Source organism: Gymnodraco acuticeps, unplaced genomic scaffold (genome assembly GCF_902827175.1).
Source record: "Gymnodraco acuticeps unplaced genomic scaffold, fGymAcu1.1, whole genome shotgun sequence".
Taxonomy (NCBI): Eukaryota; Metazoa; Chordata; class Actinopteri; order Perciformes; family Bathydraconidae; genus Gymnodraco; species Gymnodraco acuticeps.
The window spans coordinates 311,888-333,992 of NW_022990840.1; the positions used below are offsets into that span (position 1 = coordinate 311,888).

General features: G+C 41.0%; 2 protein-coding genes across 4 annotated transcripts; both read right to left on the reverse strand.

Moving 5' to 3' along the window:
• Positions 1 to 1,295: 1,295 nt before the first annotated feature.
• Positions 1,296 to 8,405, reverse strand: LOC117557308 (ankyrin repeat domain-containing protein 33B-like). Of its 3 annotated transcripts, XM_034233099.1 has the most exons (6): positions 7,166 to 7,273; positions 6,424 to 6,522; positions 5,045 to 5,174; positions 2,724 to 2,864; positions 2,451 to 2,614; positions 1,296 to 2,358 (listed from the first exon to the last, which is right to left on the reverse strand). In XM_034233099.1, the coding sequence occupies exons 2-6, from the start codon at positions 6,433 to 6,435 to the stop codon at positions 1,714 to 1,716; spliced, it is 1,092 nt and encodes a 363-aa protein (XP_034088990.1). In that variant the 5' UTR covers positions 6,436 to 6,522; positions 7,166 to 7,273; the 3' UTR covers positions 1,296 to 1,713. The 3 variants fall into 3 exon arrangements, with proteins under 3 accessions (XP_034088990.1, XP_034088989.1, XP_034088991.1); XM_034233098.1 differs by lacking the exon at positions 6,424 to 6,522 and having other exon boundaries at positions 7,166 to 8,405; XM_034233100.1 differs by lacking the exon at positions 7,166 to 7,273 and having other exon boundaries at positions 6,424 to 7,148.
• Positions 8,406 to 14,691: 6,286 nt separating this feature from the next.
• LOC117557318 (E3 ubiquitin-protein ligase MARCHF6-like) lies at positions 14,692 to 21,912 on the reverse strand. The gene is made up of 12 exons (XM_034233115.1): positions 21,763 to 21,912; positions 21,547 to 21,666; positions 20,848 to 20,948; positions 20,550 to 20,687; positions 20,099 to 20,294; positions 19,858 to 19,927; positions 19,583 to 19,764; positions 19,046 to 19,180; positions 18,638 to 18,727; positions 18,246 to 18,378; positions 17,974 to 18,109; positions 14,692 to 17,342 (listed from the first exon to the last, which is right to left on the reverse strand). The coding sequence occupies exons 1-12, from the start codon at positions 21,892 to 21,894 to the stop codon at positions 17,258 to 17,260; spliced, it is 1,518 nt and encodes a 505-aa protein (XP_034089006.1). The 5' UTR covers positions 21,895 to 21,912; the 3' UTR covers positions 14,692 to 17,257.
• Between the last annotated feature and the right edge of the window lie 193 nt (positions 21,913 to 22,105).

The window sequence follows — 22,105 nt, forward strand, 5'->3', positions numbered from 1 at the left end:
AAGCCCACAAATCCTAACATTGCAACCTTTCCCCGAAATGTTAACATAGACACCTAGTTAATTAGAAAGAGTCCCAAAGGAAAAAAAAGGTACAGATATTTACCAAAATATGTAATGCCCTTCGCTTACTGACATTTTGTAGCCTTATATTGCATTTCTTTGTATTTTGTAGAATTCAAATGGATTCAATAATGAATTATATATATATAGTGGACCTCCACTTCTCACAGAGCAGGAGATGCCCACAGTACCAGTGTAGCAGAGGACTATCTTGTGATTATTTTGGAAGTCAATAAATCACAGTCAAAGCTGTTTATTTTTGGCTCTGCCTCCCCACTTCTCCACAAAGCCGTAACAAAGCCTGTGTGAGCTGGCTCCTTAGCTCGGCTGTCAAATGCCGCTCACAAATACCTGTTGTATATGTATCAGTGCAAAATGACTTCTTGGCTTATTCCCGCAGGCTTGCTGATCCCTTCCTGTGGCAATCTGCTGTCACAGCCAGCCACCCACCAATCTTCATTTGGCCGTGTCGGAGCTATTCTCTCCAACCTGTAAAATCCCAAGACTTGTTGTCACCTTCCTGACTTTTCAAGCCCCATTTCCCCCCTCTTAAAATGTCTCTCTGGCAATGTTTTCCTATCAAAGTTCACTTCAACATATAATATTTTCAACATATTATATCCTACAGTTGTTTATCCTGTATTAAGCCAGCATGATGTCCTGTCCTGTTGTTGTTTCTTGTCTTTCTCTGAAGCCAGCTCAGATTTACTAAACTGGACTTGCTTAGTTTTGGTACTCCATCATCAAAAGTTGTGTTTAGTAATAAAGATTGAAAGCGATCAACTCAAGATTAGACCATGAAGACTGGGTGCTTAATCCTCAATGTAGATTAGGTTGAAAAGGAATACTAGAACAGCACTCCCATTCAAGTTTGTAATATTGTCGCATGGAGGTTCAGGAAAGATGCACATCTTACTTCCTCAAGGCGTGTTGCCAAGGAAAACCGCTAATCACCCAGCTTACACTGAGGGAGTATTATTAGCAGCGGAAAACCAAATAGATAAAGCACCTTGTACCAAAAGTGAGTGACGTCCATTAGAGCCACAGCATGCAGTGACACGCCATTATTAATATCTGCCATTACTCTTTCTTGTTGTATCCTTACTTACTTTTCTTTAAAGCAAACTGAATCCCATCTTCAGATATATCAGCTAGTTAGCATCCTACTGTAGCAGCATCTACCAAAACTACGTATTAGGGACATAATAGCTACAAAAAAACTACAGAGCCATTGATGAGGGGAGGAAAACTCAGACGTTTACAAAGAAATCATAATTAGTTGGGATACTTGTCAAGCAACCATATGTTCACTTAACCCCCCCTTCCCCAGCTCTGTATTTTTTTAAATATCGTTTTAGCCTATAATCGCCCTAACACACTGTCAAGAGTAACACATACTATACTGCATGTGGATTTGTCTCCCCCTGAAATCCTGTATCTCCCACATAGCACCAAATGTTAATAATGCCTCACAAATACATAGTTTGAACTAAATAGGAAACAAGGCAACAACTCCAACAATGGTGAGAAACCCATATTGAACCTTTTCAGTTATATTTACATCAACGGAATCCTTTCTTCATTCAGGTTTTCCTAGAACTGCGTAAAGTATTGTCAGGGTTTTCGAACAAGACACCAGTACTCCCATTTCCCTCATCTCCTCCTTATCTGAGGTAACAGTTTTTGCCTCTCCTCCTCCTGCCTCCTCTCTATTCTCTTCATCTTGTAGTTCCACTTGGGGATCTGTAGCTGGTTGTGGTTGCTTCTCCGTTTGAGTATTTCGGGTAAGTAGCTTGAAGACGGGGATTTGCAGAGCCTCAATTTTGGCACCACCATGCCTGGCCGCACACTGTTCCTCCTCAGCAGATGCAGAGGCAGGAGGCTCGCTCGCCTCATGGCCAACGTGGCCACGTCATTTAGCAGAGGCTGCAGGCTGGCCCTCCGATCCAGCACTTTGGGAATAAGAAGGACCTTGGAGTTCTGGAAAAATGTCTTGTAGTTGTTCAGTCGTTCCGGGCCCATGCGCTTCAGCTCAGAAACCCGTTGCTTCCGCAGGATCTCCTGCACGGCCTGACGACGCTTCCCGAGACACGGGGGGCTGCCTGGACACACCGTGTGACAAGCTGTGGCCATGACCGGAGAGCAGATGCTGGTGGTGACCTGGACCATGTGCTCAAAAACTCCATCATCGACAGGGTCTACCTTATTATTAATGTAAAACCTATAAGGGCAGCACGAAAATAAGACCATCAACCGCTTCTTGCAGGACTTCGGCTCCTCGGACTGGGCCGCCCGCTCCTGCACAAGATCAAACGTTACAGGAATCATCAGTTTAAAGCATTATGAGGCGCATTCAATAGTACGAGTGTAGTCATGATGGATTTATTGACCTCCAACATGGGCCACTCCAGGGAGAAGGAGTCACAGAACTGCTCAGCACAGGGCCTTGCTATCAGCCGTTGCATCAGATAGGCCGTCTCATATCGACCGGTGAAGAGAGCCCACTCCCTGGGTGTCAACTGGCGGCCATTGTCCCGAGCCTGAATATCGCCTCCTGGAAACATAAGGAGATATACAACTGCTCAGTGCAAGGGAGTAGAGCTGTGCTATAAACGGTGTGGCCTTCCATTGACTAAGATAATAGATCATAGTGTGTGCTCTACCAGACAGCATGAGAGTCCTGACACACTCGGCCCGGCCCTGCATGGCAGCCTTCATCAGCGCTGTGAAACCGTGACAGTTCCTCCTCTCCATGTCCATCCCTGGAAAGTAATTGAGCAGGTAGTTTGCGATGTACCAATAACCTGCAGACCGGGAGAGAAACACAGACTTGTGTTACACAGCTTTGCAATGGCAAATATTATTCTGATGTATCACCCACATTTTCTACATTTCTACCTTTCTACCTTTTCACTTATTTTTTCAGTCATTATAACAACTTTCCAGGAAAAGGTTTTGTATGTAGGCCTATCCATGTCTGACATTTCAGTACAGCTAAATTCCCTTCTGTAAGGGAGGAGCACCTAGTGGTAGGCTAGCCGTCATGTTTCAGTATACTTGCGTAAAGGCTACTAATCATATTCGTTCATCACATTCATTAGACCCCTCACGAATATCTTTGATACACATGTGAAGCTACAATGTATGTTTTTACAGAAAAATTGTTCTATGACATACTATATATAATATAATATGATACTATAACAAAAATGTGACAACCGTGACATTTCTATGACATACTATATGACCTTATATAACTTTTTTGTGACACGGTCCATATTATGCTTTTGATTCAACCAGACACAACACAGCACGTTTAAGAACCGTCCCATGAGTGTCTCTCCTTTTAACTTAACATACGCTTCTAGTGTATTTTGACAGAATACAGTTGAGCGGATGCACCCAAAACTGTCCTTAAGTCTTAAAGGTCCCATGTCATGGCCATTTCTATTGATCATAATTCCATTGTTGAGGTATACTAAAATAGATTTATATTGTGCAATTTTCCAAAATCGCATTGGTTTCTCATACAGCATCTCTGTATAGTATGTGTATTCACTCTCTGTCCTAAACGGCTTGTTGGAGCTCCTGCCCCCCCCCTCTCCCTATGAGCCCAGTGGCCGTCTGCGAGACAGCGAGACACAGCAAAACCCAGCCCGAACACACACATCCGCAGCCTGGCTGGGAGTTTGTGTGTGTGCTCACACACCGACTCACAGCCAGGCTGCGGGTGTGTGTGTTCGGGCCGTCTCAGGGAGGAGAAATCGGCGGAGCTGCAGCTGAGAAAAGATTGTGTGTGTGAGGAAGTCCGCCGATTGGTCAATTTGGACTAATCCACGGACTTAACGTAACGGCTCTGCGGACGTAACGTAACGGCTCCACGGATTGTTCCATTTGGAATCTCCAACGAGGCGTTCTGGGGCAGCATAGACAGGTATTTTCTGTGTTAGGGTTTTACTCGCTACAGGGTGTACTTTGAGGGTTTGTAACTTTGCAGACCGTTTTTCATAAAAACCTTCATAACACACAAGGGGACGGGTAATAACCGGAAAAGCATGACATGGGACCTTTAAGTCTTAAAATGATATCCATGTATTCAAAATAATAGTTTTATTTGATGGATTTGTGAATCTTCCCTTACAAAAACAAGTAAGACTGAGTGGCCTTGCCCATAAAATGATGAAATTCCAGGCCTCTTGATACTGGGAGTTCATATCTGAGGACCTGTATTTATTACCATTATACGTCTGGACACTTTCTACCGTTTTTGAAGGCTTTCAGGAAAAAAAATATTTTCTCCTCATATGTATGTGACCACTCCACTGCAGCCTTGGTCACCTGTTCCCCTGAGGTGTTGCAGAGTACTTTGTCATGAAGGAAGATCGATACTTCTTTTAATGAAGCAGAAAATGAAGAGGAGTCTGCAGCTATTCATCACAGGACACAAAGAGCCATTCATCATCGTTAGCAGATGAGACTCCGGGCCGCTGTGTCTGATACATATGGCTGCATCACTATGAAATTACTTACCTTGGTACTTTTTTTATTGGCAGAAAAAAACGGTGATTATTGCAGCTGAAAGCAACGGACCTCATAATATGATCTGTGCTTTATTTTGGACCCTTCCTTACCCAATTTGTACTAAATTTGCTACAGTATCAATTGTACCACTCTAAAAGTAGTTGGGGAATAGATCACAGAACGCATCTGAACATAGGGAGGATGATCATTTCCTTGATGGTGACAAAATTAACCACTTACTTATTGGTAGCTTCTAAGTCTCGTTCAGAAATGTTAGTGGTATCAATATTCTTGTTAAACTCTACGTTTTTAACTTGACAGGGCAGAAGCTCTTGATTAAGTTCAGTCTGTGTATGTCAACACAGTATATGTTGGTCTAATCAGGCTAAAATAGTTAAAAGACCTGTGTCGGTGCTCCCACATTGTGAAAGGCATTTTAAGAATTCTAAAGAGGTGTGTTTACCTGCTTGTGCTGCAGTAATGAGAGCGGTGTTGCCCTCGTTGTCCTGCCAGTTAATGTCCAGATAGGGGCACTGGGACAGGGCGATGACAATTTCCATGTAGCCAAGGTAGCACGCAACAATCAGACCAGACTGAAACAAACAAAAAAGAGTGCTTGAGTCTCTTCTTCTCTCTTTGTCTATGATTTGTTTAACTTCAAATTGGTTTCCTGGGACTATGGGATAGCTTATTTATGGATTTATAGCCATGTTTCCAAGACAAAATCATCAGTGATTTTCATTCAAATAACTAAGAACAGCAGTCGAGCTGCCTAAAAGCAAAGTAGAAGGCTTTTTTCAGAGTGAAAAAGACAGATTGTGAGTCTATAAAATACTGTTATGTCTGGGTAAACATGGGTTTCCAACTGGAGTGGTCACTTGCTGAGCAAAAAATGTCCAAAATGGCTACTATCTGGTTAGCTCTTATTTAAAAGGATAACAGCTATAAAATCAGAGTTAGTGTCAGTAGCATTTTCACAGAAAACACATATAAACAAAGGGCTCAAGGGTTGCATTTTCATGCTTCTAGAAACTGGATAGCAGAGTATTGAGCAACCAGTCTGTGCCATTTTTTGGTTTTCGGCCAAATCCTTCATCCTTAATCTCAATAAAAAACAAATTGACTGATCCAGGTAGACCAGCATCTCCCATCTTTTGCCAGGTACAATTAAATGTTCTTTTATAAAGGGGTATGTTGGCTTTGAAGAGAGCATGAACAGCTTTGTCTGTGCAAAACCAAACTATCCTTTAAAGGGAGAATAACTGTGGCATCTCTGAATCGCAAACAAAAAATAACAATAAATGATGCCTTCTGGGTGTTAATAAAGAACCTCATAAAATACAGCTATAGAGTTGTTTGACATATTATACCTGTGACATATGACACGAACATAATTTCAAGGCGGAATACAAGGACATTTTATTCAAGCTTTGTCCTTAGGGTGACAAATAAGTTAAGAGTTTAAAATGATGAAAAACGTGAATGTGTTCAAGTTTGTAGGTGAACCCCAAGACTGATACCAAGTAGAAGGTTAGCGTAGTCAGCCTGGTTCTAATATAGCATAACAAATATTAAAGATATCACACGGTTTTACAGTTATCTACAGATCCTTTTGTGTTAAGGTCTTTTGTTGAATCACACTACAAACAGTGAGTGGATTGACTCAACAGAGATCTGAATCAATTGAAAGTTTCCCAACATTGACAACAAGTAACTCAACAGGACAATTGGTTGGTAAAATTAGGTAAAAGGGCAATGCTGATTAAGGTCTTCATACCCACAACAAGCTTGATCATGATGAAGTTAGCGTTTAGTTCAATATGCCAATAGCATTTATCTCACCTCGTTAATCATGTCTATGTCAGCATGTGTTGACAAACTTCAAGGTTTTCTGAAAGACAATTCTGTGACAGTTCTCCAGGACAATCCTTCTCTCCAGCTCTGTAAGCATGCAGTAGGTCAGGTCAATGTCTTAGCAAGCCCTTTAGAATCTGAGCCCTCACGGCAAGCCGCTTCTCTACAATGTCATTGCTTTCTGTACTTTAAACTACCAATCTGTCATCCGAAGCTTAACCAACTGCTCGGAAGCCTCCTTCAGGATTTGACCATTACTATGGTATGAAAATCATCTGGCTCATTCATATCTTGATTAAGTTGTGTAATATATTTTAGTGGCCGTATAGTCTGCCAGAACTTGTATTATAGTTTGTATTATAAGTTATTCTAAGTGCCTGTGCAGACTATTACAATTGAACTACATAGTATTCCCCTAACCCCTATGATATTAGAAAATGAATGGAAACCCATTTCTGCCTGTTAGGCTGTGGCTCAGTGGATAGTGTGCTGGACTTCGAATCAGGGGGTAGCAAGTTTGAGTCCCACTGCAGTCAGAATGTCATTGTGTCCCTGGGCAAGACACTTCACCCCAAATTGCTCCTGTGGGGATTGTCCACAGTACCGAATGTATGCAAGTCGCTTTGGATAAAAGCGTCTAACAAATGACATGTAATGTATAAAATTGAAACAACAGAAATGCCTGAAAACCAAGCTTTTCATTCAAATGCATTGATATCCAAAGACCTACTCTTTTGTTATGATCCGTCTCTTTCACTTCCTCTTCGGTCACTCCTTGTCTGATCATAATCTTGACTATGATGGAGTTGTTGTTGCAGCAGGCCTTATAGAATGAAATAGGCTCGGGGCTGTCAGGGCTCGGGGGGCGGTCAGTCTGAAATGGACTGTCTGGAGGATAGAAAGAATCGTCTGAGGCAACACTGTGTGTGTCCGAGTGATCCGGGAGGGAATCAAAGTCCAACTCCTCAAACTCCTGGTAGATCTCATCCTCATCCTCCCAATAGTTTCGCGTAAAATCCGCTTCAGGATCCTCGTTACATTCCTCTACTGACACATCACTCTCTTCCCCAATTTCATCAATAGTGGTGATGGGCATTGAAGGTATATCCATAGCCCCTTTATCAGTTCTGAACGGAATCTCACCAAGTCTGATGCCTCCGGAAACTCCATTCTCCTGAATCTTTGAAACTTCACTAAGTTCCTCTGTTATTAACACCATTTAAAACCTACCCGGCCCCAACACACTTTAAATTCTAGGGCTGACGACCTAGAGTTCATGTCCATTGGCCTGATGAAGTAGTTGTCTTAACATACCCGATAGAATATTGATTGCTGCCAGGCTATTGACCTCCAACTGTTTCCATCTCAGTCAGGTTTTCCAAGAGACAGGGGTTCATTGGAGATCACAGGGGAGGCATAAGATCATCACTCATGCTAATCTTCCAACATTTTCGGATAAATCTCCTCAGGATACCATCCAGTTAAAGAAGATCTAGAACTCCACAAGAGAATGTCATCAACGAAGGTTTGTTCATATGCTTGATCTGAAGTAGTCACTCATTTCCAATGAAGATCGGTATTTCCAAATGATAATTTCGACAAGTTACAAGATGTTGAAGAGTCACTGCCCATTTCCATGTGACACTTCGCATTGAACCCAAAACCTTGTATGTCAAAGCTTTTAATCATGGCTTCACTACCCAGACAGGCAGCCTGTATTCTTGCAGTCTTGTTGAGAAGTTTAAATTCAAGTAGTCCACTGGTAAGTAAAAAAGAGCAGATGTCTTGGTTGGAAACAGTCACAACGAAGAGCAATTAATTGTGTTACCCTGTGGAGAAACATTGAGCCTTCTTAGACGACAGCTGGCAATGGGATGACAGAGATATTCTCTTGAACTAATGCATGATAATCCTTTTAGTCGCTCTCTCTCTCTAGCTCTAGCTGATTTATTGTGTTCCCCTCCCTTTGACAAGACAGTTTCAATGTTTTCTGTGGAAATACAATAAAGTGGAACATAGACGGTACATGCACAGAGGGAATGTTTTTTTAATTTTGTAAATCCTCTTTCTTACTATCTGTTTTACACAGGGAACAATCTGAGGAAGTAGGGAAGTTAAAACAACTAAGAATATGCAAAGTTAATGCAACAAATCCCTGAACATTCATGCTAATGCAGCAACGTTCATATGGTTCGTTCTGAACTAAATATCCTCATTCGAGAATTACTATCATTAGTACAAGGGGTCAGGCAAGCCCTACCCATCCCCCTCTCTTGTTTCTTCTTCTGTTGCACTTAACACCGCCATCTTAAATTGGATTTAACGACCATGTGACCATTTATTTACAGTGGAAGGACTGGGATCACCCTGAACCCTAAGACATACCTTTTTAAGAATGCAATGCCATTCCTTCAAATCAATAGGACTTACATTTTTGGGAACACATTTTTTTGACTCTACTGTAAGAATAAAATGCATAACATAATAGAATGAAATAAAGTAAATTAAAAAGAAAGCAAGAATGCTGCATGTATATGGAGTCAAGCATTACTTATTTGACTTGAATTGACAAGTAAATAATCAATTCTGAAATCTTATCTTATCTAATCTGCATTGAAACCATTTCATTTAAATGTATGTGGTTTGAATTCCCCACTTTCAAAAGGTTACCACCGATTCATAGAATATGGTCATCATTCAAGTTTCCAATGTATACACATCATGACTATCAGGTCATTCAAATTCAAAAATCCCAATTCTATTCAAAACATGTAAACATGCAATAACGGATTTTGTGGCTGCTTAGGGGCTGTAGAAAAAAGCCAAAAATATAATTATGTATGGTAGTTGAGGATCCCAATAAAGGGGTGCTCGGAATCTATTTCCCATGGTCAAGAACTCAGACTGTCAGACTGTTTCGTGACAACTGCCTTATGCAAGTAGGGTTTGCCACGAGGACACAGTCTCGGTGTCTGAGTTCACACTGAGCCAACATCAGGTACACAAACACTAATCTCTCATAGTCAAATCCTTCCTTTCCTGAAACACATTGTACCGTTCTACCCTTCAATTGAACTTTTAATGAGGTTAATTAATGATTTGAAGTTCTCTTTGACCAAGGTCTGCACTAGTTGTTTAATGACTGGTGTTACATTGGAGAATCTCGTCACGACACAGCACTAATCTCTTCAGAGCGCCTTAAGAAGGGACAATCAATGATCATGACTTCCTCCATGATTAGATCGTCATAAAGAGATTGACCCCAATGTGTTTGTGAAAAATGATGTACGGGTTGGAAAAATCTGATTTAGCTTCACAGTGCTGCCAACACTCCTAATCTAAACTTTACTTTCTCAACTGTTAAGACTGTTAGAAGGAGAGTAATTGGATATTAACAGAAATAACCCATCATCCTGTTCCGAGAGCTGCGCTTTCTAGTATCACAATGTTATCCTTAATTGGAACTGGGCTGTTTTAAACTTCTGATGTTTGATTCCCACACAGATTTAAAATCTGTATTTGTGATAAATAAATGGCCTGTGTTCTGTGACATGATAGTCTAATACCTTTTGTCTTATAAATATATATGTAATTGGTCAGTTTTCTATGCTAGATTAAATGCATTGACTGTATAAGAAGTCGACGTAGTCATTGTTTGGGCTTTTGGCCATCACCATCTTGTTTTTTGCAACTAGAACTGACACAAGAGCATGGAGCAAAGTACACAAACAAACTAGCCCGCCCTAAAGCATACCCTGCTTTTCGTCTATTTTACTCTAAATCGGACCACCTTTTACAAATTAAGGGAAACGCGATTGCTCTATTAGCCCCATGGAGGCAGAAGATGCATGTAATTCCTTGCTCAGAAGTCAAACTTGTGAAGTAACGGGTGGGTGTAAGCTGTGTGATAGAGACAAATTGACGCACACACAATTGACAATCCATGAAACATTTACAAAAAAACAAAAAGATAGACACTATATTTACACTTGAGCTAGCAATTCCCACATATTTTGACAAGACTGATTCAGTAAACCTGGGCCGAATACTTATATGTTAAGTCCTGAGGTCTCTCTCGCTCTCTCCTGATTGCCTCTCCCAGGTGCTACCAATCCCTTGTTAGTGCCTCAATAAAGGGCGGAGGAAAGCTGCAGCAGCTCTTTGCATCTGTGTTGTTGGTGTGTGTGCAGTGTGTTGTAGTGACTAATGGATTTTCCCCATGAACACATTTTTTTTTTTGCCATTATATCTTATTGTGCCAGTGCCATTTCCTGTTTTCAAGAAAGTTGCCCTTAGTTTGTCTTTTGAATCTGCTGTTGAAGTGACTTTATTTTCAGGTCACTTCACCAAATCATTTGGTTAAATTATTATTTTTGGGGCTTTTCCTTTTCCTGTAGTGTTACTCAGAACTCTGTACAACAGTCTATTTCTCCCTTATCTTTACTACTGCTCCGAAATATGGGGAAACACATACTCAACAAATCTACAAAAAACAATAACATCCCAAAAAAAAGTATTACGAATAGTCTGTGGTGTTGGTAAATATGAACACACAACTCCCATATTAAAAAAAAACTCAATCTATTCAAATGTGTTGATATAGTAAAGCTTAAAACAGCACTGATTATGCCCAACATTTTCCATAACAAAATGCCTAATAACATTCAAAAGCAGTTCCAAACCACAGTCAGGAAATACCCAACTAGGCATCATAACTGGTTGTGTAGCAAACCCTGTAGAACAACCATCAAATCACACAGCTGATCCATAATCGGAGTTCAGTCAGACAACTCACGTGTTCTTAATATGTTTATTAGAGCAGCATATAGTTGAGTTTGGCGTCTAGGCTTGGGCCTCATCACTCTACAGATTTACATAGAACATTGAGTGATGATTAGATACTGTAACTATCCCCGAGCCTACAGGTGGAAGCTGGGGTGGTGGTGGGGCAGGCAAGCAGCACGTGAACGCATCAGCAATGTGACAGAGCCGCAGCATTAGCGAGGCCGAGGCAGGCAGATCTGGCAGCTTAAATAGAGCGGCAAGTTAAGGAGATTGTGTTTGGTTGGTTGTAAGAGAGACGCGTCACGTGTTAATGTATCATTGGTGCTCGAGTTGACTGCCTGAACTAGCTCGCAGGCTTCGCCCCATTTAGAACGTGGAATGGACTTCACCCAGACCTTTCAAGTATCACTTGTCATAAACAATTCAAAACTAAATTAAAAAAAATTATATTTGCAGATTACTCCAGCCAACAAATATTGGGTATTCCCAGAATCCTTTTTTAATTTATTTAATATGGTCTACATGACTTTTAATGTATTTGTTCCTTCTTATTTATTATTATTTCAGCCCTGGAAATTGCCTTGCAATATTTGTATTGGTGTATATGAGTGCATTTGTGTACTTATACACTTGAACATAGGTGTTTATGTATATTGTGTGTATGTGTATATATTTATATATAGTATTTTCATTTTCTAAAATGGTAGTTGAAACTGCTATTGACATGTGCAGAAAATGACCCTATATCTAGTTTGTCATATATATATATATATATATGCATTTCTTTTTTTCTTGCCCTAACTTTTATTTATTTATTTTTCTCCAGTTTTCTTTATTACTTTGTACTCCTTAATTTATATATATTTTTGACGCAATAATACCAATGTTATATTGATGCCAATTGTTACAACAATGTAATGAACAGAACCAGCCACAGGTCCCCGAGGCTGGCACGGAGAAAGTGCCCAGAGGAGTGAGAGCGACATATCCGGCTTGCTCCTATATCCTTTTCAGCGTAGCTCACCCGGCAGGTGCGCCTCATCAGACAGATTGCAGCTTGGACCAGCAATCACACACACAAAACACACACACAACCAGACAGCACCCCATGTGGTGTGGAGGGGTCGTCACACAATGATGATTCACGGGAGGGCTACTTCCCATAAGCTATGCTTCAGCCCTCCCGCTTCTACTAGTTTTGTTTATTTTGTGTGTATGAATTATACTTCTTTGTTTTTGTATGAATTTAGTAGAATAAATTACAAATATATATATATATATACAGTGGGGCAAAAAAGTATTTAGTCAGCCACCAATTGTGCAAGTTCTCCCACTTAAAAAGATGAGAGGCCTGTACTTTTCATACTAAGTACACTTCAACTATGAGAGACAAAATGAGAAAGAAAAAAAAAAAAAAAAAAAAAAAAAAATCCAGAAAATCACATTGTCTGATTTTTAAAGAATTTATTTGCAAATTATGGTGGAAAATAAGTATTTGGTCAATAACAAAAGTTCATCTCAATACTTTGTTATATACCCTTTGTTGGCAATGACAGAGGTCAAACGTTTTCTGTAAGTCTTCACAAGGTTTTCACACACTGTTGCTGGTATTTTGGCCCATTCCTCCATGCAGATCTCCTCTAGAGCAGTGATGTTTTGGGGCTGTCGCTAGGCAACACAGACTTTCAACTCCCTCCAAAGATTTTCTATGGGGTTGAGATCTAGAGACTGGCTAGGCCACTCCAGGACCTTGAAATGCTTCTTACGAAGCCACTCCTTTGTTGCCCGGGCGGTGTGTTTGGGATCATTGTCATGCTGAAAGACCCAGCCATGTTTCATCTTCAATGCCCTTGCTGATGGAAGGAGGTTGTCACTCAAAATCTCACGATACATAGCCCCATTCATTCTTTCCTTTACACGGATCAGTCGTCCTGGTCCCTTTGCAGAAAAACAGCCCCAAAGCATGATGTTTCCACCCCCATGTTTCACAGTAGGTATGGTGTTCTTTGGATGCAACTCAGCATTCTTTCTCCTCCAAACACGTCTAGTTGAGTTTTTACCAAAAAGTTCTATTTTGGTTTCATCTGACATTCTCCCAATCCTCTTCTGGATCATCTAAATGCTCTCTAGCAAACTTCAGACGGGCCTGGACATGTACTGGCTTAAGCAGGGGGACACGTCTGGCACTGCAGGATTTGAATCCCTGGCGGCGTAGTGTGTTACTGATGGTAGCCTTTGTTACTTTGGTCCCAGCTCTCTGCAGGTCATTGACTAGGTCCCCCTGTGTGGTTCTGGGATTTTTGCTCACCGTTCTTGTGATCATTTTGACCCCACGGGATGAGATCTTGAGTGGAGCCCCAGATCGAGGGAGATTATCAGTGGTCTTGTATGTCTTCCATTTTCTAATAATTGCTCCCACAGTTGATTTCTTCACACCAAGCTGCTTACCTATTGCAGATTCAGACTTCCCAGCCTGGTGCAGGTCTACAATTTTGTTTCTGGTGTCCTTTGACAGCTCTTTGGTCTTGGCCATAGTGGAGTTTGGAGTGTGACTGTTTGAGGTTGTGGACAGGTATCTTTTATACTGATAAGGAGTTCAAACAGGTGCTATTAATACAGTTAACGAGTGGAGGACAGAGGAGGCTCTTAAAGAAGAAGTTACAGGTCTGTGAGAGCCAGAAATCTTGTTTGTTTGAAGGTGACCAAATACTTATTTTACCGAGGAATTTACCAATTAATTCATTAAAAATCCTACAATGTGATTTCCTGGATTCTTTCCCCCATTCTGTCTCTCACAGTTGAAGTGTACCTAGGATGACAATAACAGGCCTCTCTCATCTTTCTAAGTGGGAGAACTTGCACAATTGGTGGCTGACTAAATACTTTTTTTGCCCCACTGTATATACGTTTTTGTGCAAGTAAATGGTCTTTAAAAAGGCTAAAATCCCAAAGTTCACGCCAGAGGGAGTATCTTTCTCACACACTCAACCCTCCTCCTCCCCCCTCCCCAAGGGCAGACTGGGCTCTGCTAACATGAACCTGAAAATTAGGATAAAAAGGGTCCCTTTAAACAATTCAATTTTCTCGCTTTCTTTTTTCCTCCCGTTTATCTTTTTGTTACTGCTCTTACCCTGTGAAGTTTTGGGGAATGTAACAATATACAAGTAATTTTTCCTCGCAGATTCAATATTTTTAAAAACCATTTTAGAGGGATGTGGATACGTATCTAATGATTTACAAAGAGAAAAAAAAGCAAGGTCATAAAAGAACATGGGTTCTTTGTTGCAGGAAATATTAGTTCCACTTTCTTTCTCTAATCATCTCACCACTCTTAACATGACATACATGTCAACCCCCTTGTGGGCGTAACAACAACATTGGGATCCACAGATCCAAGCCAAAAAGTAAACACCCATCTTTTGTTTAGGATATTATTGCCCTTAATGAGGCAAAAACTGAAACTCTTCAAAATAATTTCAACAATGTTTTTATTGCTTCATATTACTGAATCAACATTTGATAGACCTTAAAGCATATACCTCTATGATACAGTACATGCCACTGCCTTCTTTTGCACATATAAAAATAGAAATCATTTGCTTCCAGAAATTGAAGACCAAAATGCGAAGTGTCCAGCTCAGTTCAGGAAGATACCTAAAGGTCACTTTATAGCATCATGTATCTAATGTGAGCATTCCACAAAGCAGCACTACAGCCGTCGGCACTAAAGTTAACATCATTTACAATCCATATCAATAGCATATCAGGTTGTTTGCTAAACTCCTAATGAAACACAAATGCAGTGTCAAAAACAGATCATCTTTTAAATCAAACCCATTGTGCAAAATCACCACAGTGAAATACTGATTTATCTTTGTGTGTCAGTGGGAGGGAAATCAAATGTGTTGATTGTGTTTCAATGGATTCTGGTATAAAGTGCAGCAACACATTCAAACAATTGCATGAGAAAAGCTCAACTTTACAACCAGACCATTATTGTCCCCCTTAAGAAATAAAAGTGGAGAAGAAAGAACCTGTTGGAGAATAAGATCTGTGACTGTTTCTATTGGCAGTTTGATAGAAATGGCTAATGCTCGTTATTTTCATTTAAACAATGCTATGTATGCCTGTATTTTAGAGTGATTAGAAATATAACTTCTGACTGAAAGTTCTGAAACTTGCATTGGGATCACCCAAGTGTCCATCAAAACTGAAATGATCCGAACATCAATTTTCTTTTTTATTTGAGCCCCCTGCCAAGACATACTTCCAGCATCTAACCCTTTGTGAAAAGATTTACACCTTAATTAGTGAACTGATCCAGGCTATTATTTTTCCAATTTACAGACGTAAGCTAACCATCTTCATACACTGTGCTGAGTGAGTTGACTGTTTCCTGTCATATACACATGGTCAAATCCTAAATACCAGAGTACCCCTTTAATATCTAACAGAAGCTTGTTTAGAACTTAAAGTGAATTTGAATTTGTATTCACTCTTGTTTCTATGCATGTTTTGGCAGTTTCTTTTTCTCCTACATTGTTCTTCAGTTGACCATTAGCTCTCAGAGTCGTATAAGCCACTAAGGATTTCCGCACTTTATCATTTGGTTTTCTTTTTTATATATAATTTTAGGCTGGTAAAAATCTGAGCAGCGGACTTTAGAGGAGGCTTGCAGGTGAAATCTGCGAAAGGTGAAAAAAACATTAGCTTTCAGGGGAAATGGGTAAGACTGGGTTGGACCAGCTAAACCCTTTTCCTTGATTGTGTAAAATCCTTCATAATTTCTTATATAATTATTTGAAACCCAAGTAGTTTACTAAATTAGGTTGCACCAGTGAAACATAAGGAAGGTCTTAACTAGTGAAGACCTCAGTAATGATTAAGCATTTGCTCGGAAACAATTTGCTTCATCCAATCAAAAGCAATCGACTGTGTAAACAAGAAGTCGCCTAAATAGTTTTACGGGAAAATGTAACTGCCAATCATTTATAAATGTTATGAGTTGTTTTAATTATGTCTGCATACGTGGAAACGTTTTTTGAGTAAGTAGTATTCATGCAGTAGTCTGTATAGTTCACTTTCTCTCCGCAGGGAAATTCAGCGTTTTTCAATATTTTTCATCCATCAGAATAAATATTTCTGTAAAATCAGTGTCAGTCTTGGATGTAGTAACACAGGCAGAAATGTTGTGAGGCTGTTTTTCCAGTTACATTTTTTGTAAAAAAACCTCACTTAATGACCTCTCCTCTCCTGTAGGAACGTACTACACATTCCAGACTGTTTTTAAAATGAGAACATCTTTAGAAAAAAACATGTCCTCGGCTGTTTCCAGAGTGTCAACAAATAAAATGTTCCTTCTTTACTCCTTGTTATCTTTATCTGTTATCTTCTAACAGCTCACTCCAGAAATGTAACACTACAAATTAATTAAAAAAACACGTCTAATAAAAACATCTAAAAAAAGAAAAAACACAATCACAATGCTACATCTTCATGTCCCTCATTATCACTGACAACCTCAATTTGATGAAGGGTGTCATTTGAGACGAATCAACAATTGAAACGGAAACACAGAGGCGTTCCCGTGCAAATATCGCCTCAGCAGCTCTGAAATGTCAAAAACGTCCCATTAAGAGACCCTTCTGTGTGAGCTGGACGACATTTCACCACACGCATTCAAAGGGAAGAACAATCTGAGGTAAAAGCTGTGCTCAACTGACCTTACTTCAAACCTATTAAAAAAATTATAAAATGACAGCTCAGACAAAAACACATTAAACAGGGCGGACAGTCCACAGCTTTTGTGATGAGCTCATCGTAATTGAAATGTTCCATGAAGAATTGTTTGTCTTCACTCCTCAATGTCTCACAGCAGTAATTGAATAAGAAGACTAGGCTGCAGGTGAACGTTTAGAGATTGTTTGAAGTTGGCATTTGACAGCCAAGCACGGAGCAAACTATAAAAAAAGTTTCACCACGGGAGCTGAGGGAAACTCAGATCTCAGCGCTGTGCAGAGCGAGTCAGCTCCAGCGTTTAAGAGGGGGAGCTGTGCGAGGAGGTGGACATCCTCCTGCCGTTCTTGCGCTCATAATTCACCAGACGCTGCCCCACCAGGTATCTGGAGGAACAGGAAAAGTTGTGAGCAAATCCTTTTTTAACATCGTTAGTAAAGTACATGCACGTCTTCGCTGGTTGTAAAGCTGAAATGTTTTTTTATTCTTGTTAGAGGGCTTTTTATTTTCTGATGTTATAGACTGGTAAAATCCCTTTATTTATATGTTCCCCCTGGGCCACAACTTTGTTTCCCACATGCCTAAAGTTCAACAAAACAGTGTGCTCTGTTGCGTATGCATTATGCAGGGAAAACTATTTTTCACATCTTCCTAAATGAGCTAAGAGATTCTGCTTCACAAAAACCAGCAATTAGACCCATCCCCTGCTCTGTCAGGGGATGGGTCTAATTGCTGGCCCAATAAATACATTATTAAAAATACATCCTACGTGCTGATGCTTTTTAGTAACTGACTTTCATTTGGCAACTCCAGATTCCAGGTCATTTGTTCCCTTTTTAACTCGGCCTGACTCGGGAGTCTTTATGGTCAAGAGCAATGCTGACTTTCCCTACATCACGATATATATACACATGTTGCCTTATCACATAGCCTTATTGGCGGAAATGCGTGAATCAAACAGCTCCTTGAGCTTCTTTGCCTTCACTGTTTTTTATATGTTATAAAAAATATACTGACTTGTCGTTCTTGATGTGCTCGTAGAGGCGTTTGAACTGTCGTATCTGGAAGAACAGGACGGCCAACAGAATGACCACCATCATCAGGAGGGGATAGATCCTCCGCTCCACCAGCGTCTGCATCTCTGGTGTCACACCTACAGAGGAATACGAGACGCGTCATTACTCTAGGAACTGATGTTATATAGTAAATGAAAGACAAAACAAATACGAATTAGACTTTAGCTCGCACAGTGGATCAACACAGACGCCTGTACATACATATAGACTCACCAAGAAGTGGTGTGATGCCTATAGAGATGGTGTAGGGAACACTGAGAGACAGCAGCAGGACGCAGATGACGGGGGCCGCCAGACCCCGCAAGATGAAGTGGAGGTCGATGTTGCGGATACCATTAGCGTACACCTGTAGGAAAAAGAGGAGTAACTGCTGATTGGTTGCTTTACTTCATTCCAATGCCAGTTAAAATACTTCTGTGCTTGAAAGTGACATTTCCATCTTAGAATCTGCTTCTATCGACAGCTTTAAACATCTTTGATTAAACAGTGTTCTAAATGGATCATGAAAAGAAATATTTCCTTTTTATAATCCGCATAGTGTATTTAAAGGTCAGTGTTTCAGTTTGTTTCACAATTGAATAAAGCTGGAAGGATGTGAGACGGACCTGCTCGATGACGGTTTTGAGCCACCACTGGGGGCCCATCAGTGTGATGGCAGCGATGATTTTAGCATGAAGCACGCCCAGGGCCCAGTCCTGTCACACACAGACACACAATCAATTAAGCAAGACACAATGAGGGTTGTCCGAACAGTACGGCCTCAGGGCAGTAACACTGCGCTGAGGCCGTCTGAAATGAGCAGCCTTAAGAAAAAAAAGGTGTCAAACTGGAATGTATTAGGAACATTTTTGAAAAAAGTTGATCTAGCCTGACATTTATTTACAAATGTGAAGTTTCCATACTCCATACATTGAATTTGAAATGCCAAGATGAGAAAGCAGGAAAAATGTAAAATGTATACTATCAGGTGGTTTCATCCCACATATTTAAATGCATACAGACTCTAGCCGTACCTGCCAGGGGTAGAAGAGAGGCGTCTGGTCCAGCTGCACTCTGAGAGGAGCGACGATGACCAGTTCGAACAGCAGACCCAGCAGCAGAGGAATCACCCCGGCCAACAGCACGGCCACAACGAGGGTCTTTAGGATCTGTTTGCACCAAGACATCACATTAAAATAACATCCATTTGCCACATTAGGCCCTGTGTCCACCGAGCAACATTTGCTGACACAAAGAAAATGACTCGTTGAAAACAGTAAAAATATAACCAGTGCCTGCCCGGCCAACAGCTTCTTTGTCTTTGTTACAAAACTAGTCTAAAAGACTTGGTAAAAGCAAGTTTGTCCTCCAATTTGTAACGTGACGTCACCAGCACTTTTCTTAATGTTGCGTTGGAACACTCAGAAAAAAGACGCAGGGTGTAACGCTTTTTTTGTGAGGAGGCTGCATGTGAGGGCATTCGCTCTCTCCTCATTAAACATGTTTGAAGAGATGAAGAAAAAGGGCGCTTTGTAGACCCAGCCCCTAATACCGGCAGAGCTTATTTTTACCATGAGGCTCCACTCGTGGACCTTGGTCAGGATGATGGTGCGCCCCTGGGGCATCCAGGACAGCACCACGGTGGCGGCTCGGATGGACAGCCAGCAGATGTACAGGCCACTGGCCGCCGTGTACAGCTCGTGAACCATGGCGCTGCCCATCCAGAACGACATCAGCCAGCGGCCAGCAAACACTGGGAGAGAGGGGGGGGAAGACGTGTTAGATAGGAGCTGTGAGGAATTACTTGGAAATGAAATGAAAAAAGGTGGAAGGCAGAGAAACTTACCCGGCAGTATGAGGCAGAGCAGACTAGCCAGCAGCAGCGTCACACACATGAAGATGACCAGGAGGACGATCTAACAACACAAAGGAACAAAGAAAGTCAGCTGTGCAGGAAAACTAAACAGAATAGAATTCTGACTATTTATCCAAATTAAGTCCATATTTTTAGATTCATTCATTCAATTTATTTTAAAGGCCTTTTAAGGTTCTGTTGGTATTTGATATTAAATAATGCTGTGAGTCACCTTGAGGGAGAAGTCGACGGGCCGGTGGTACGCCTGGAAGCCGATAGGACCGCCCTGCTGCAGAATGGCCTGATGGGCAGCGTGAAGCCCCTCCCCCAGACCAGGGAACCTGTTGTTATGGCGATCGGGAGGGTTGTTGTTTGGATTATCATCATCATCATCTTCATGGTCTCCCAGCAGGTAGGAGTGAAGGTCACTGTGGGGAGCCATTAGAGTCTTATTACTATTGGATGTCTTGATTTACCCCTGTTATATGAACACTGATTGTTCCTCTGTGGCCAATATGTTGTTAACAATTATGGTACACAGAATATAAAGCAAAACTAAAACTAATCACTTTTCTTTATTCAGGCAAAGTCATATTTAATTTATTCAATGTATTAATCAGAGCAGGCTCCCATTACATGCCATTGTTCTGATTTGTTCCTAAACTACAGTGTGTGTGACCTACAGCATGTATCCAGTTGTGAAGGTCCAGGCGTGGACGAGGCGTTTGAGCCACTGGCGGGTGTGGCCCTGCTCCAGCAGCGCCGGCAGCACCACCTGAAGCAGCAGCAGCTCCAACGACAGCTCGCTGACGGGGGCGTCGCTGTGGAGACGACACATAAATCAAACTTCAGTTTCTCATACAGTGTCAATATAACCAGTAACAGCAGAAGCTAATTTCTTCTAGCTGCTTCCTGTTCTTGTTAAGCCTGAATAGACAGGAAATACAATACTGTGAGTTAAACGACAATGTAGCGTTGTACCTGTAAAGCATGACGTTGTAGGGCAGGAAGTTTGGGAAGAGCAGTTTAATGATTCGTATAGGAAGCCAAAGCATCAGCAGAACTATGGAGCCAAACACCACCTAGAGAAATACACACAGAAAAAACACACATCAATGTTTGCTCATTCTATTCTATCGCACAGAAAACAGAGGAACCAGTCACATTAGGCTGCATTCGTTGCGCGAATCCTATCCTATTTTCATACTTACTGAGGATCAATGGATTTTCATTTCTATAGTTTCTGTCAGTTAACCTCAATACACATCATTTTACACTTTAAATCGATTGCTCCTCTTTGAAATGTGCTTGATTTTGGTCATTTTTTCACTTTAAGTATATTTTGATGGCAATTATTTTCAAGTCAAGTAATAAGCGTTATTGGCATTACATTTGTTATCGATTTCAATGTGACTAGAATGTAACAATGCAGACAAAACAAAAACAATGCAGGTGTTGAATACTACTACCGATTATAACCAAGATACAGTATGTAAGAAGGAATAATACAAGATATCAAATATTGTATAAATAACTTCTACTGATACCATTTTTTATTTTAAATATTTTGTTTTGAAAATGTTCTACTCTATTACAGCATATCAGAGTAAACATAGATCTGGGCCTGGTTAGCCCGCAGTAGGTTTGAGAGTGAGCAGAGCAGGAGGATACTACACTGACCACAGAGAGGATGAACCTGCGCAGGTGTCGGTAGATGGGCAGGTGGATCATCTCCTGCACCGGGTTAAAGTCTGGATCGTTCAGGTTCCTCAGGAACCACAGCACGCCGGGCCGGAGCACCTGCAGCCACAAAGAAATGTCAAAACATTTCATAAGATATAAAAGGGGTTTTACAGTTAAGACAAGTTGCAACACATGGCCAAGTCCTCCACTGACCTCTCGGAGCAGCAGGATGAAGGAGGCGAAGTAGAAGACGTAGACCATGCCCACCAGCCAGTGGAGGAACATGGTGGTACCGGGGGCCGAGTCGAAACTCTGCTTCCTGTCTTTCAGAGTCGCATCAAACATTTCCTGCAATGAACATGGGTTTAATTATGCTTTCATTACCAAAATAAAAGTCTGGTATTTGCCGAACAAATGGGATATTTTGAGGTGTTTGTGATCACATTTGTTAATAGTGCCATGATTGCATTTCATTAGTTTGCCTAGTCATTAAGGGGCAGCACCAGAGGTCGCATTAACCGAATATTTTCCGTCTATGACGGATTTTTTTTAACAA